The sequence below is a fragment of the Crocodylus porosus genome, unplaced genomic scaffold, assembly GCF_001723895.1.
Source record: "Crocodylus porosus isolate Cpor-Errol unplaced genomic scaffold, CroPor_comp1, whole genome shotgun sequence".
NCBI lineage: Eukaryota > Metazoa > Chordata > Crocodylia > Crocodylidae > Crocodylus > Crocodylus porosus.
In genome coordinates this window covers 89,434,672-89,448,862 of record NW_017728931.1, presented here as the reverse complement: position 1 = coordinate 89,448,862, position 14,191 = coordinate 89,434,672, and the positions used below count along the sequence as shown (strand labels likewise).

The 14,191-nt window shown below is 39.5% G+C and overlaps 1 protein-coding gene across 1 annotated transcript in view; it reads right to left on the bottom strand.

Annotated features, from left to right (window-relative positions):
• The window catches only part of NELL2 (neural EGFL like 2), a gene marked incomplete at its 5' end in the record, with an annotated part of 258,597 nt that overhangs the window by 206,658 nt on the left and 37,748 nt on the right, over positions 1-14,191 (bottom strand). The window contains 2 exons of the mRNA XM_019543949.1: positions 375-471; positions 581-754. Coding sequence (XP_019399494.1) covers positions 375-471; positions 581-754 — 271 coding nt within the window. The remainder of the gene's footprint in view (positions 1-374; positions 472-580; positions 755-14,191) is intronic.

The following is a 14,191-nucleotide window of genomic DNA, read 5'->3' as shown; positions in this document are numbered from 1 at the left end:
GAACCAACTTCCAAGCAAAGTGGTGCTGGCTCCTACCCTGGGGGTCTCTAAGAGAAGGCTAGACGAATACCTTGCTGGGGTCCTTTGACCCCAGTACTTTTTCCTGCCATGGCAGGGGGTTGGACTTGATGATCTGCTCAGGTCCCTTCCAACCCTACAAACTATGAAATTATGACAGCTGCCTTATTGGTGATAGATAATGGAATTTTTGCATCCCTGTGTCAGCAAGTACTTCCTGCATAGATGTACTGAATATAAAGGATTCTTACCTGACATATCCTACACATTACGGTATTTGAAGTATTTTCACTGCTATGGATATACAGTTAACAACATTGCCAGTTTCAACTGTTTTCTTCTGAGGAAAAACATACCTTAAAAAAACCGTGTGCATTATTCCTCTGTCCTAACCAAAAGGTTGTACCCAAAGGTAAGTCCATGTAGGGCTTCTCCACAACTCTTTCATAAATTCTGTTAAAAAACAAAAAAAGCAAACAAAATAAACCCAACTGTTATTCTTTCACTTACTGCTGAGTTGGAATGTTCCAAATATTAACATAAAACACTATTCGTTACTTACTTATTGCAGTCCACATGTAAAATCAAATGTGATGCACTGACTGCTAGAGAAAGTCTATGCCACTTATCATCTGCCAAAATGTACGGGAACACTTCTGTGTGTGAGCGATGGCTGTCTGAACGGTAATGCAATCTGATTTCATTTCGATGACCACTGCTTTCCAGTTCCAGGTACCTGTACCAGAAATGCATCAAACTCCTTAACTATTTTTATGAAGACCACTGGCGTTTCACAATGCACACTTGTTCATCAGCCATCATGCTATTGAAATGAAACAGAGAACAAACAAGGGAAGAGGGAATTTGCTCAGATTTAAAAGCAGACATTTCAGCTTTGGCTTTATATTCTGCCTTTTAAATAACTTGCTATTACCAGAATCCAGTATGCATTTAAGTCTGCCAAATTTAAAGCTAATAAGAATAATTTTGCCATTATCATCAAATCTCAACTGTTGTCTTCTTTAATACCAATTTTGTCATTAATGCATTATCATTAATCCTGCCTCAAGGAGGGGATGGGAGTAGATGACCTATGGAGGTCCCTCCCAGTTCCACTTCTCTATGATCATAAATGCAATTATTCCTATTACTAACATAATTTACTCTAGCACCCACAAAAATCTGAGCATCAAAGCAGACCATAAACTAAGCACAAGCCAATGCTGTGCTCTTGTTGCAAAAAAGGTGATGAGCACAGTGGGCTGTATTAACAGAAGCACCTCTTGCAAATCAAGGGAAGTGAGTCACTCACTCTATTCAGCACTGGTGAGGACTCGCATTGAGTACTATGTCTGATTTGGGGCTCCACACTTCAGGAACAATGTGGACAGACTGGAAATAGTACAACAGAGTGACAAAAATTATTAGAGGTCTGGAAATCATGATTTACGAGGAAAAGCTGAAAGAACTAGGGCTGTTTAGTCTGGAGAGGGGACCGGGAAGACTATGTGGGGATTAAATAAAAGCCTTCAACTACCTGAAGGGTGATTATAAGGAGCATGGAATTTGATTATTCTCTATGGCTGATGAGGACAAGACAAAGAATAACGGTCTTAAATTGCGGCAAGGGAAGTTTAAGTTGGATATTAGGAAAAACTTTATCACTGTGAAGATGGTTAAGCTTTGAAACAGGCTAACTAGGGAAGCTGAGAAATCTCCATCCCTAGAAATGTCAAGAGTAGGTTGAACAGACACTTGACTGGAACAATTTAGTCAGGGATGATCCTGCCTTTATGCTGAAAATGCTCTGTTAACAAGGAGCGGGGAGGGAACCCCTCCCTAATCCTGCTGGGGCCTGGCCTGGCCATGCCCTGCTCAACTCAGCCCTGTGGAAGGAAAAGGAGGGCTGAGCTAGAACCCCCAGATTCTAGCCTGAGCCACTTCAGGCACGTACCTGCATGTCTGGGATGTCTGTTCCATTACAAACTGATTTAGCCTAGCCGAGGTTAGACTAACCTTCAAAGATTGAATCAATTCAGGCTCAGGCTTTTTGAATGTCTGTCCCTAGTCCTGGACTCTCCTACATTAACTATAAAATAAAATTATATAACAGGTGGACCAACATTTAGAGAAACACACATTTCTCAGCTTTCTCAGCTTTGCTTGAGATGTTCCCACAAGTAATTTTAAAAGCTTTTATGGGAAAAGTCCAGCTACTGGGACAGACAGAGTTATTTTCTGCATTTACTCAAACAGGTTTCTTCCAGGAAACAAGCAACTGTTTATAAAACTAGAGTGCCTGTCTTCTGGGTTTTGAGCTTTCAAGGTGCATATTTTCAAGCTTTTTGTCTGCAAACATGTGAGAGATCTTTATATTTATAGGACAAAACTGGGATTCAAGGATAATCATAAATTTAGAAACCAAGGATTTAAGGGGGGGGGGAGGAGGGGGACAAATATCACTAGACTCATATTTATAAGAGTTGACAGTCTCATTTTTTTCTCTCCAAGATGAATGGAATGGCTTGGTTGAGTAGCATGAGCATAGCTTGTCTGTTTGTTTTGAAGCAATGGAGTGTAGTTTGCAAGGTCTGCAAATGAAGATAACAAAAATGACTTTAAAAAAATTCTTTCCAACCACTGTTTTGAGTGGGAGGGTGGGCTCAAGTCATGCCTCTCCTTTCTTGTTTTCTTTATAATGAAATGTGCCTAGCAACAGCACAAAAACAGCTGCCCTTTTGCAAAGCTGGCAAAGGGTTTTTTCGCTTTCTTCTCTAGGCAAACGTTTCACAGAGTTCAATTCTCTGCATTAGGAAAACATTTAACTGAAGTCAGCAATAAATTTTACAGTCTCCAATAATTTACCTCCTTATAGACCAAAAACCTTTTTTGTGTTGGCAAAAAGTATAAACTAATTGAAGGTTTGGCTGCAAAAAATAGGTGATAGTGACAGGATACAAGTCAACTTAATAACCTCCTTCCTAACTCTAGCTTAAAGAATAGAAATGAGATCACTCCTGATCTAACAAAGAAGGTGAGCATATTATAAAGCAAAACTCTTCTCCGAACATTTAAATACAGACAATGACAGATATAACGCTGAGGAAGAACACCTAGAACAGTTAAAGGCCTGCTTCTGATTCCTTAAAGTCAATAGAAAAACTGACTTTCACTCTAGGGAACATAACCAACTTATCAAAACATTGAAAACTATACAAGCATTTTATTTCTTATATCTTTAGGATAGAATAAAGTTTGGCTAGAGTGAAAAAAAGATATCTGAAAACAAGTGATGGATTTGAGGGAAAAGAGCAAAACATGCCGCTAGTGAGTAGAACTAAACTAGAATACATGAAGTATAACACATCACCTAATGAAGCTATCAACTCAGAGTATGTCACTGTGTGACGTCACTGTGAGTAACATTTCTGTGTTACAGTTTAACAACCTATAACAACAGCAAACCAAATGTATGTGCCACGTAATCAATCATACACCTCACAAGGGAGGCCTAATTAACAGTTTTAAAGATCCTGGAGATTACTGAAAAAGACATATTACTATATTTGATTGCAGAGGATTAAATGTTGGCTACCATCCTGATATCTTTCTCATCACTAAAATAACATTAAAGGATCAAGGAAAAAAAAGTCTCCTGCAGGTAGGAAGGCTGACCAGTAATGGTAATATAACTTTAAACTCAGCTTGTGTATAGTAAAGTGAGACATTATAAACCAAAAACACAAAACAGTGATCCAAAAGATAAACCATTTGGTAAAACAAACCATGACATACAACAGGAGGACTAGAAGATTATGAGGCACTGTCATCCTTTTTCATCTTATCTTTATTACAAAACTTTGCTTGAAAACATAAAAAGGAATAACAAGGACTGAATAAATATAAAACAGAGGAAACAAGAAAGCAATTAAAAAGCTGGTGTAATGGCAGTAGTATTAACACTACATTAAGCATGAAATAGTGTTATGAAACACAAACACACAGCAATAAATATAATGTTGATCTGTTTTACCTATTACTGTATTTTCCTCACATATAACATATACCTTTCTCCCATAAAATTGGGGTGTATGTATTAAACAGGGAAACTGACTTTCTGACTGGGCTAGACTGACCAGGAAAAGCATTTTTCTTCATTTTGCATTTCAAAAACAAAGTGTGTATTATATTCTGGGACACGCTGTATGTGAGAAAATATGGTATATTTGGTGCATTTGCCAGCTTTTCAGATGGAACAACATGGCTTTATTCTATTGACATCAACTTAATTATGCCCATCTAGACCACCTGAGGATCTGGCCCAGTATTCTTAAGGACGGAAGAGACAGACTGGAAAAATATAATCACTATTGGACATATAAATCCAAGGTCTGCGCCCCCATGATGACTTCAATCAGACCACAATCAAAGGCAAAACTTGGTGCATCTGGCAGACCCTCTTCTACAAGTAAACCAAAGTGCAGCAAATTAAACTAGATTAAATGGTGAAAAGAATGTTCTAAGCTTCTCTATGTGCTAAGGATCACCTACCTTGCAGGGGAGAAAAATGATCTCTGGTAAAACAGGAAACTGCCATTCCCCTGGGCAAATGAATTCCTGGTGAGTTCAGGCAATGGTTTGCACTGCTGTCCTTTCCCAGGAGTTCTGCTGTAGGAAAACTTCATAGGAGCCTCACTGGCTGAATCAGTGCATTTTGTACCTGTCTCTACAGTCAGCATAATGAATCCAGGGAGCATAACAGCTTTTTGTACACCCTAAAGAGGAGGTTGCAGTGCTAACAGAGACCCTCTGGGAAAAACTGATGCCACTGGAAGCCTGGTACACAGCAGCAGTTGGGCAAACAGGTGGCATTGATAAGTTAAAAAGGGGACTTTATAAAACAGAAAACCCTAAGTTAGGTCACCAGGTCACTTAAAACTTCACGCAGGAAAATAAAAAGATTCAAAGGAGAATAATGGAGATGTTTAGGGTTTTGGTGAGGGAAAAAATATAATATAAAAAAAAAAAAAAGGATTTTTTTTTTTTAATGAAGGGATGATTTGAATGGAAAAATAACTAGGTATATATCTGACAATCATCCTCCAGAAGCTGGCCCACAGATGCTAATAAAACTAATGCTTCTACAGACAGTTTAGAGAGATTCCCCTAAAAGGGCTCCTGCAAGCAATGTTAGTGCTAAAAGTAGCCACGTTGGCATAGTGAAGCAGAAGAACCTAAACAGCTACAAATACAGACCCCAATTCTGTCCTTGTGCATGGTCACATTAATGTCTATGGCGCATGGATTCATTACTTACAAATCCTGACTGCATTATTCTAACAGCTCAAAGAGAACAGACAAATATTTTAGGAGCAAAAAGTCTTTAATGCTGTTGTAAAGGCAATAATTACAGCAACGTGACTTAATTACTGTGTACACACACAGTGAAAATTGATCAACTCCCACTCTTTACCCTGCACTAAAAAAAAAAAAAGAGGAGAACACTCAATTTAAGGGTAGTACATGTAAAATGAATAAAACATTAAAATCAACATTATCTTTAAAAATCACTACCAGAGGATCATCAAGTCAAATATGGCTAGATCATCAAATAGGTATATTTACTTTATAACTGTTGTGAAAAGCTGTTACTGTGCAAACTGCAATAATGAAAAGAGTAAGCAAATCTTATTCCTCCAGGGATAGATTATTTGTAAAGTTCTAAAAGATATCACATAGCCACTGGCTTGCTGTTTTCCCTAGTATGATAATGACACATTCAGGAGGGCAACATCATATTTTTCCCTATTTTAGTAGCTGGCACTTTAAATATACTAACATATTAAATCTAGGCTTCTCATACATGCTCCCTCACCTAAAAAACAGCTAATTCATAAAACTACCCTCGTGCTCTAACTTCTAAATGCCAAATACATAGTAATGCATCTTCAAAATCCTTATTTCTCACTACAGTATCATTTTGAATGCCTTTGTCCTTTTCCCTATCTAGCCTTGAGCATTATCTAGTGGAGAACTGACTAACACTTTAACTAGACAAGAAGGAATACAATAACAGTGTTAGCCTGAATAGATTATTCCCTATCACCTAATGTAACTGCACAGCAGAAGGAAATGCTGCCAACACATTTTCTGCACTTTCCCCTTGTTCACTGAATTTTTACAAGAGCTGGTTATGATTTTTGATGAAGCATATTTTTGTTGGAAAATAATGATTTATCAAAACCAAAAAATTGCCAAAAAAAAATAGTTAGGCATATAACCAGGAAGGATTCTCAGGGCCAGAATAGAATGCTTGTCAAAATCTGAGAAAGAGAAAAAGAATGAAACCAAGGCCTGTCAAACTTTTTTAAGACTACCTCAGTCCATTACAGCAAACAGTATAATAGGTTATTCTTCTAGAAAGCAGAAGCGGCCTCACTCTGCCTTTCTTGGACCACTGATTTGACTTTGTTTTCCCACATCTCACCTGAGTGCTGTAACCACTAGAATGCAGAATCAGTCAGTGGTTGAGCCAGAGTATCAGCTGGTCTGAAGCTCTCCCTTTAACACTGTTGAAATTAAATATTTACTATACCCACGAGAGGCAAAGAGACTCTATAGTCCAGTCACTTTCTGGCATGCCGAAGACCCAAGTTTATGTCCCTGTACTAAATCAGACAGAGCATAAACCAGAATCGTCCATATCTTTAGTGCCCTGGCCACTGCACTGTCCTGGAGTTCCTGCCTCCCTATCATCATAGACATCTGTGTTCATAGTAAAATATGCTTCAGATTCAATGCAAAAAAAGATTCCTAACCCATGAAATGTTTTCACAAAATAGAATTTATACTTTCTTGCCACCCCTAATTTCTACCAAAGAAATTTGAAAAATAAGGATTCTTTAAAGATTTTACTTCTTTTGCTCTCATTCCTCTTCACTGTGCAATCCCTCTATTTTATACTAAACTGATTTTATATTGTACTAACACAGACCCACTGACTCAAGAATTCCCTTCCTAAAACCAGCTACTGACTTTTCTACCCACAATTATGGGCAGAAGAGAAGGCTGGATAACACCTTAGCAACCAACTGATTCCAAGACTATGGGCAGAGGGAAAGAAACAATTGCATTTATCACATATTCTTTTAAATGGGAAAATGTTGCAGCAATTTTTTTTCAATTCTCTATGAATATCCTCCCTTGCCAATGTTTCCCCATTGTGAGAGAAACCACCATAGATAGATCCCATGAGTAACTTTCAGATATGAGAGAAGGTTCAACAAAAAAAAAGGCAATCTAAGCTTCTCAAACATTCTCCCATCCCCTGCCTGGTGACGTGCTAATTTGATTGATTGATTTTTAATGCCTCGTGTGTAAAAGTTTTCTGAATTCTGGGCACAGAGGACAAATCATTCTTCTTTTTTTCAGATAAACCTCTAACCAAATTCAAGGGAGCTCAATCTTAAGGAATTAATACAGAACTAAAAGTTTTAGTCTCATATAAACATCTTTGGACAGATTCTCAGCTGCTGTAAATCTGCGCATCTCCACTGGCTTACAATGATTTACACCAAAGAAGGATGTGGCCCACTTGATTTCACTGAAGTTACTAGTCAAGTGTTTCTAATATGGGTGCAGCATTCACCACCTAGAATAATTTACATCCTATTGTCCAAATTCATTTTTCCATTGTCAAGAAGCATAAACTAACTGAAGGTTAGACTGTAAAGGAAAACAGGCAATAGTGACAGGACATCAGTCAATTTAATGACCTCCTTTATAACAAACACTTAAAGGATAAGGTCATTTCCAACTTGTCAAAGAGGTTAAACAGAATATAAACCAAAGAACCTTTCAACTGCCTTAAAAGCATTTTCATCTAACCACAGATTCAAGTATGATCAAAAGATTCAAGCCTAATAAATAAAAAAAATATATAAGGGGATCATTCTTTTGTGGGACAAAGAAAGACCCCAACCTAAACTGACAGAGCCCATTGGCTCATCCACACATGCAGGCATGTGCACTTGCAGCAGCTCAAATAGAAGAGGTGCAAATTTGAGCCGAGGCTTTTTGCCTTAGTGCATATACCCAGACATTCACTTTGGCGTGGAGCATGTTGTGCCACTTGGGGCAAAGCCTGGCTCCTCCTGGATCTGCAGCCAGGGGGAGCTAGAGCCTGGGGCCACTAGACCCTGGATCCAGCATCTGTGCTGGCCCCAGAAATGTGAAAAGCTGCCCTGTCCTGGCCCCATCAGTACAAAAAGCTGCCCTGGCAAGCAGCTCAGGGGTACTCACTCTCAGGAGCTTCTGAGGCCCAGCCAATTGGTACCTGGGGACACTACCCCTCATGCCAGCTGGACTGCTGAAGCAGCCCTGAGAGTTCCCTGCAGCCTCTACCCACTGCAGCAGTCTGGCAGTGGGGGCTATTGCCTGGCTGTGACCTGCTGTGCACCTGCCAGACCCAGATGGGAACTGCACAGCTAGTAGAGGCATCTGCCCCTCTGGGCCAAGTGCCAGTGGACTGTGGCTGCAGAGTTAGCCTTTTTGCAGCGCTACTGCCATGTGTGCCCCTGCCCGGCCATCTGGCCAGCTATCGCCCAGAAGATGTTTCCAGTGTGGTGACCTACTTTGAGATGCTGCAAGAGGCATGTGCACGCTCATCTCAATGTACTTCATGGGGGAAATCCTGTATTGCTCAGGATCTTCTTTAGCACTACCAAAGTGTCAGCATGAATAAAAAAAAGTTTTCTCCTGAAATCTCTTGATAAGACCCACAAACTCTATGTAAAAGAAATATAACTTTGGTTTCACAGTAGGATTCTAAAATCCTAGTTAAAACCAACTCAAAAGCAACTGATTATGCTTTGTACAATGTCTTGAAAACTTCAGATGAATGATACTGAAAACCGACTATTAAAACTTACTTCCAGAAAGTTACCATATATTTAACATTCCTTTTTTTAAGCAAACAAAACAGTTGTCACCTGGACAATATACACTAATTTGGATAACAGAAACGAAATTAGTCCTTATGGACATTAGGTAATTATCACAGCTTTTTAATATGCTAATGTAATACCAAATTATTGTTTATTCAATGCCTATCTTGGAAGTTACTGGAGAACAAACATTGCTACTGTGCAGCATTATTAGGCTACTGTGCAGTTAGTGCCTCATGTAGACTCTTACTGCTCAGTAGTCTACTAACAATGCTCAGTAGTGTGCCAGGCAGAAATCACATAACTATGCTATTGCGCAGTAGTATTCAGTTAACCAAATACTAAACTTAATTCACAGTAACTCAGCACGTTAATGAATGTGTAGACATGCCCAGTATGGCACTATTCAGCACAACTAACAATATATGGTCAAGAGAGGCCAACAAATGCAAAAACAAACATTGTATATGGCAGGAATGAGATATATTGGGGAATTCAAGAATACACAGATCTATTGATACCAGTTCTTCAGTTGCATAGCAGTAAAAACAATAACTGAGGACAAGAACAGTTAAATTATAATCAAATGATTATACCCTTTAAAGTCTTTAATATGCAGCATCTCAAGAGATATGAATACAGCATCTTGAATACAGCATCTGTTGCATAAGTCCATCTAACCATAAAGTGAGACTTAAAGTTCCCCTTTTTTGCCAATTAAATGAAAATCCAGGATGAAGTAGTAGAGCCTAAAGCATATTAGAACCATGCCATAGATTAAAATGATCAGGCTGCTGATTAATTCATCAAGGAGAAGCTGAAAGATGGATTCAAAAGTCAAGTAAAGAGGATAATAAAGTTTAAACTGTAGGCTGAGAGTAAGAACACAGCAATCAGTCTAACAGTCCTTTATTCAGATTTAAGGAATCATTTTGTTCACATTGTTCCAAGTATTTGTTCTGTTACTGTAAAACAGAATGCATTTGAGCCAGAGCATTACATGCAGTCAAGGTGATCTCCTCAACTATATTTATAATTGATATTTCTTAGACATTTAGAATATATATCCAAAGACCAGTATCTAGCTACTGGAACAGCTAAATGATCACTGCTGTGAAATTCTGATTTACTGAGACAGAGCTTTTAACAAAAGTATAAATTTCTGAGCTGCACCTAGATTGCCTTTTACCAAACTCTCCAGATATAGTAGGTCAGTGGGAAAAAAGATTGCCCATAGTTGAAGAAAGGTAGATAAGAAAGTAACAGCTATACAAATATTTTAGCTTGTTCCACTTCAAGTCAGCTTAAACCAATTTGAAAGTAGAATAATGTTATACAAAGCAACCAGTGAAAGGGAAGGAAGCAACAAAGGAAAATTTTAAATACACAGTGCTTCAATTACCAGTTGAGGGGAAAAATAGAGCATTTAGCCATTCCCTTTAGCTGCCAGAACAAACATGAACTGTTATTCATTTATCTAAAGCCTAAATATCATCACTTGAACTCCACATGGGCATAAGGATTCATTCACATGAATCAGATAGTAGGAAGGAGGCCCATTTGTACCTCCAGAGAGCATTGTCATAAAGTGAATGACCTTGTCAGGTACTGAATACCCTGATCTCTCCTGGAATTCAGCACCAGTAGTCATTGGCAACGCGCAGGGAGTGCCCGCAGGTGCACGTGCACCCTGACATGGAAGGTGCAACTCTATAAAAAGAACCACCGATGCTAGCCTGCAAGCGGTCACCGTTTGCCACGCCCCCACCACTCTGACACCGCCAGCAGCGTCTGCAGGCAGTCCCCAATCGCCGGCAGCATCTGAGGGCAATTGCTGACCACTGGTCGGCACACGCAACCCCCACCACCACTGACAGTGCCACAGCTGCCTGCAAGAGCTTGCCACTTGCTGTCGCCACCGACAGTGCTACCGCCACCTGTGGGAGCTTGCTGTGCCCTCCCAGCCTCTGGGGGCACCCGGCGTTCAGGCCAGTAGTGAAAGGCAGCCAGTATCTCTCAAAAATTATATAGCACCTGACACAGAAGCCCTATGCCGTGGTGTCTTTAACCAAGAACCCGCAAAAGAAGAAAACAACAATGGGTTGGGCTGCACAGAATAAACCAAGTGAGCCCTCTAAAATATATGAAGAAAAAAAAATAGATAATAAAATTAAATGTTAATTAAAGTTAATTCATGGATACAGGGAACGTGCCTTTTCTACTTGTTAAACGTAGTCTTTTCATCTTCCAGCTCAGTTCAAGGCATAAGAATCTAGTTTTATTTAACCACCAGAATTGCTGCATAATAAACAGAAAAAGCTACTTATGTCTTGATTAACTGCTTATTTCCCTTGACTATCTCCAACCTCAATCTCTCTTGACAGCCTGCAGGTTTTCCATTCTCATCACTGCAGAGACAAGAGGCAATACTGTACTATATTTTGTAAATAAATGAAGACAGTCTGGGTTTTGTTCTTCAGTTTGATCCCACTGTAACCCTCTGGAGTTCAGAGGAGCTATTCCAGTGTTAAAGTTTATGCAATGGAGGGAAGAACCAACTCTTGTACAGTTACTTCTCCTTCCAAGTGTGATTACAGTCACAACACACAGAATTTTCTAAAACGTTGTCTGAGCATTAATGGACTGTTATAGGCAAGTCTCTGCACAAAGAGAAGCAGGACTGAAGAGACTGAAATCTGACAGTGAAGCAAAATTACTTAAATCAAGGATAAATGGCGTCTTAACTCATAAATTTAGCTGTTTTTATTGTCATTCATAAAAAATTGAAATAATGCAAATATAATGAAGGAGATTTAAAGATCCTAGCCTAATTTTAATTTCAATGCTAAATTAAGTCATCCTGCACATTAGCATCATTGAATAGCAAAAACCACTAAAATACACTGACGATATTTGTACTTCCTAATGTTGTCGACATATTCTAAGATTTAGCTCATACCCAGTTTTTCTGGGTATGTTCACAATAATGCTGATCCTATGACCACATAAATAAACAGCTGTGCATTTGGATTATACCCATCAGTTAAAAATCCATGATTAAACTTTCCAGACTGCAAGCACCATTACACTATAGAATGTTTTCGCAAAGGAAGTGGTAAAACATTTAAAAAAGCAGTCTGGACAAAGCAATTGAAGATCCAAAGAATAATCTTTATTGGCCTAAATCAGTGGGGACCCAGGCTTTCTGGTAGGCATGCCATAAATTAAGCCCCACACTCTCCCCAAGTGCCATTCCAATCCTCATCTCCTGCCCAATCTGCTGTCTTGCTTTTTGTTGCTTGCCCAGTGCTCCCCACCTAATCAACTCAGCTGTCTTCCCTAAGGCTAGGGACAGACATTAAAAAAGCCTGAGCCTGAATTGATTCAATCTTTCCAGGTTAGTTTAACCTGGCTAAACTAAACCAGTTTGTAATTGCACAGACATCCCAGAAATGCAGGCACACACCTGCAGTGGCTCAGGCTAGAAGCCAGAGGGGGGCTACAGCAGCCCTCCTTTTCCTTCCAGCAGGATTAGGGGTGGGTTCCCTCCCCCCTCCTTGATAATAGAGCATTTCTCAGCTCTGTCATCAGCATTTATCACCCCATCAGAAAACAAACAGCTTCTCTCATTAGTTTAAACTCTTCTTAAGCAAAGAAGAAACAGAGGGACATTACCAGCCGAGCTGCTGATTAGCTCCAAAAAGTCCTAAACTGACACTGCTGTCTGCCACAGCACAGACCGTAGCCAGCATGTGGTCCGCTAGCTAATGCTGAGGTGCCTGTGTAAGGCAGAGGGAACAGGGGATCCCTGCTTAGCAGGGAGTGGTAAGGAGAGGGAAGAGCAGGAGGAAGCCAGGCAGATGCTGCTGTGCCTGCAAGTCTCTGCCAGAGCTACAGAAAGCGAGCAGAGAGGAGAGGCCAGCCCTGCTGTGGAGCAGAGAGCTCCACTCTGCCCAGAGAGCATGCTGGGATGCTGGGGGAGTCTGATTTAACTTACATCAGCAAGGGGTCAGAGACAGATATTGCATAAGCTGGTTTGAGCCAAATCAGTTAAGTCTGATACTACATTTATCCAGGTTTATCTCAAACTGGTTTCAGCCATTTTCAAACCAGTTTATGTGCATTGAACATCTGTTCCGTTACAGGATTAAACTAGTTTCTGACCACTTAAACCAGTTTAAGTGTAATGTGTGTCCCTAGCCTATCTGTTGCTGTATTCCTTACTCCCACCCCAATCTATCACATGCTACACACAGAGGCTGCCTGTGCCACATGTAGCATGTGTGAGGTAGGTTGGCCACCCCTGGCCTAAATAATATAACAGACTCTTTTCATTACTTCCATTGCTTAAATTATCAATAACTACATTAGGCCTCTCCCAAAACAAAGACATGATAACAAGACATAGTCCTTGCTCACAGAAATTTTCCAATCTAAGGTAGTAAATGATACGTGAGGAGCTAGTCGAAAAGAAAGGAAGTAGAAGGGGCATAGTAATAGCAACAATGTTTTGATTTTTTTCTCAGTGAAGGCTTTGAAACTGTATGCTGGGGTATTATCTCCAGCTTCCATAAATCTATAGTTTTAACATTTGAATCTGGTCATAAATTATTTGCAAATTAAAAAACTAGGGATAAATAGACCTTAAAAGCCTTGGAGATGCTGTTAAGTTAGGAAGCCACACTTAAAATGAATACTATTTGAGCCAACCGATTTAAACTGGAAATCTTGCAGAAAACAGCTTGCTCACAAGGCTCTTGGCACTTCTGAATTTCCAGGAAAAATGGAGAGCAAGAAAATCAAGGAACGGGGGAAGATGGAAATCTTGAGTTTAGTTTCTTTAACTAGTTTATCAAATTTGAGATGAAAATTTATGAAGAAGTGGCAGGAGCACTGTAACTATACCATAAAAATCTAATTGCTATTACTATACCAATTTTCCATAAGAAGTAATGATGTTATGAATGAGTCCCAATTAACAATCTCTTTACAGCCAATACATATTGTCGTCCTCCTTGGTAGCAAAATTATCAAAGGAAGGAAATATTGCAATAATGTCTGGGGGAAGGGGAAGGCAGATATATGAACTGCATACTGGAAGCAAAGAAGGTCTGTTACCAGGGATGATCACTAATTCATTCAAAAGAATTACAAGTGTTTACATTTCTTTCCACACTGTCATAAATCAGAGGCCAGCTGTCTTCAGTGGCTATATGACTTGAAACATA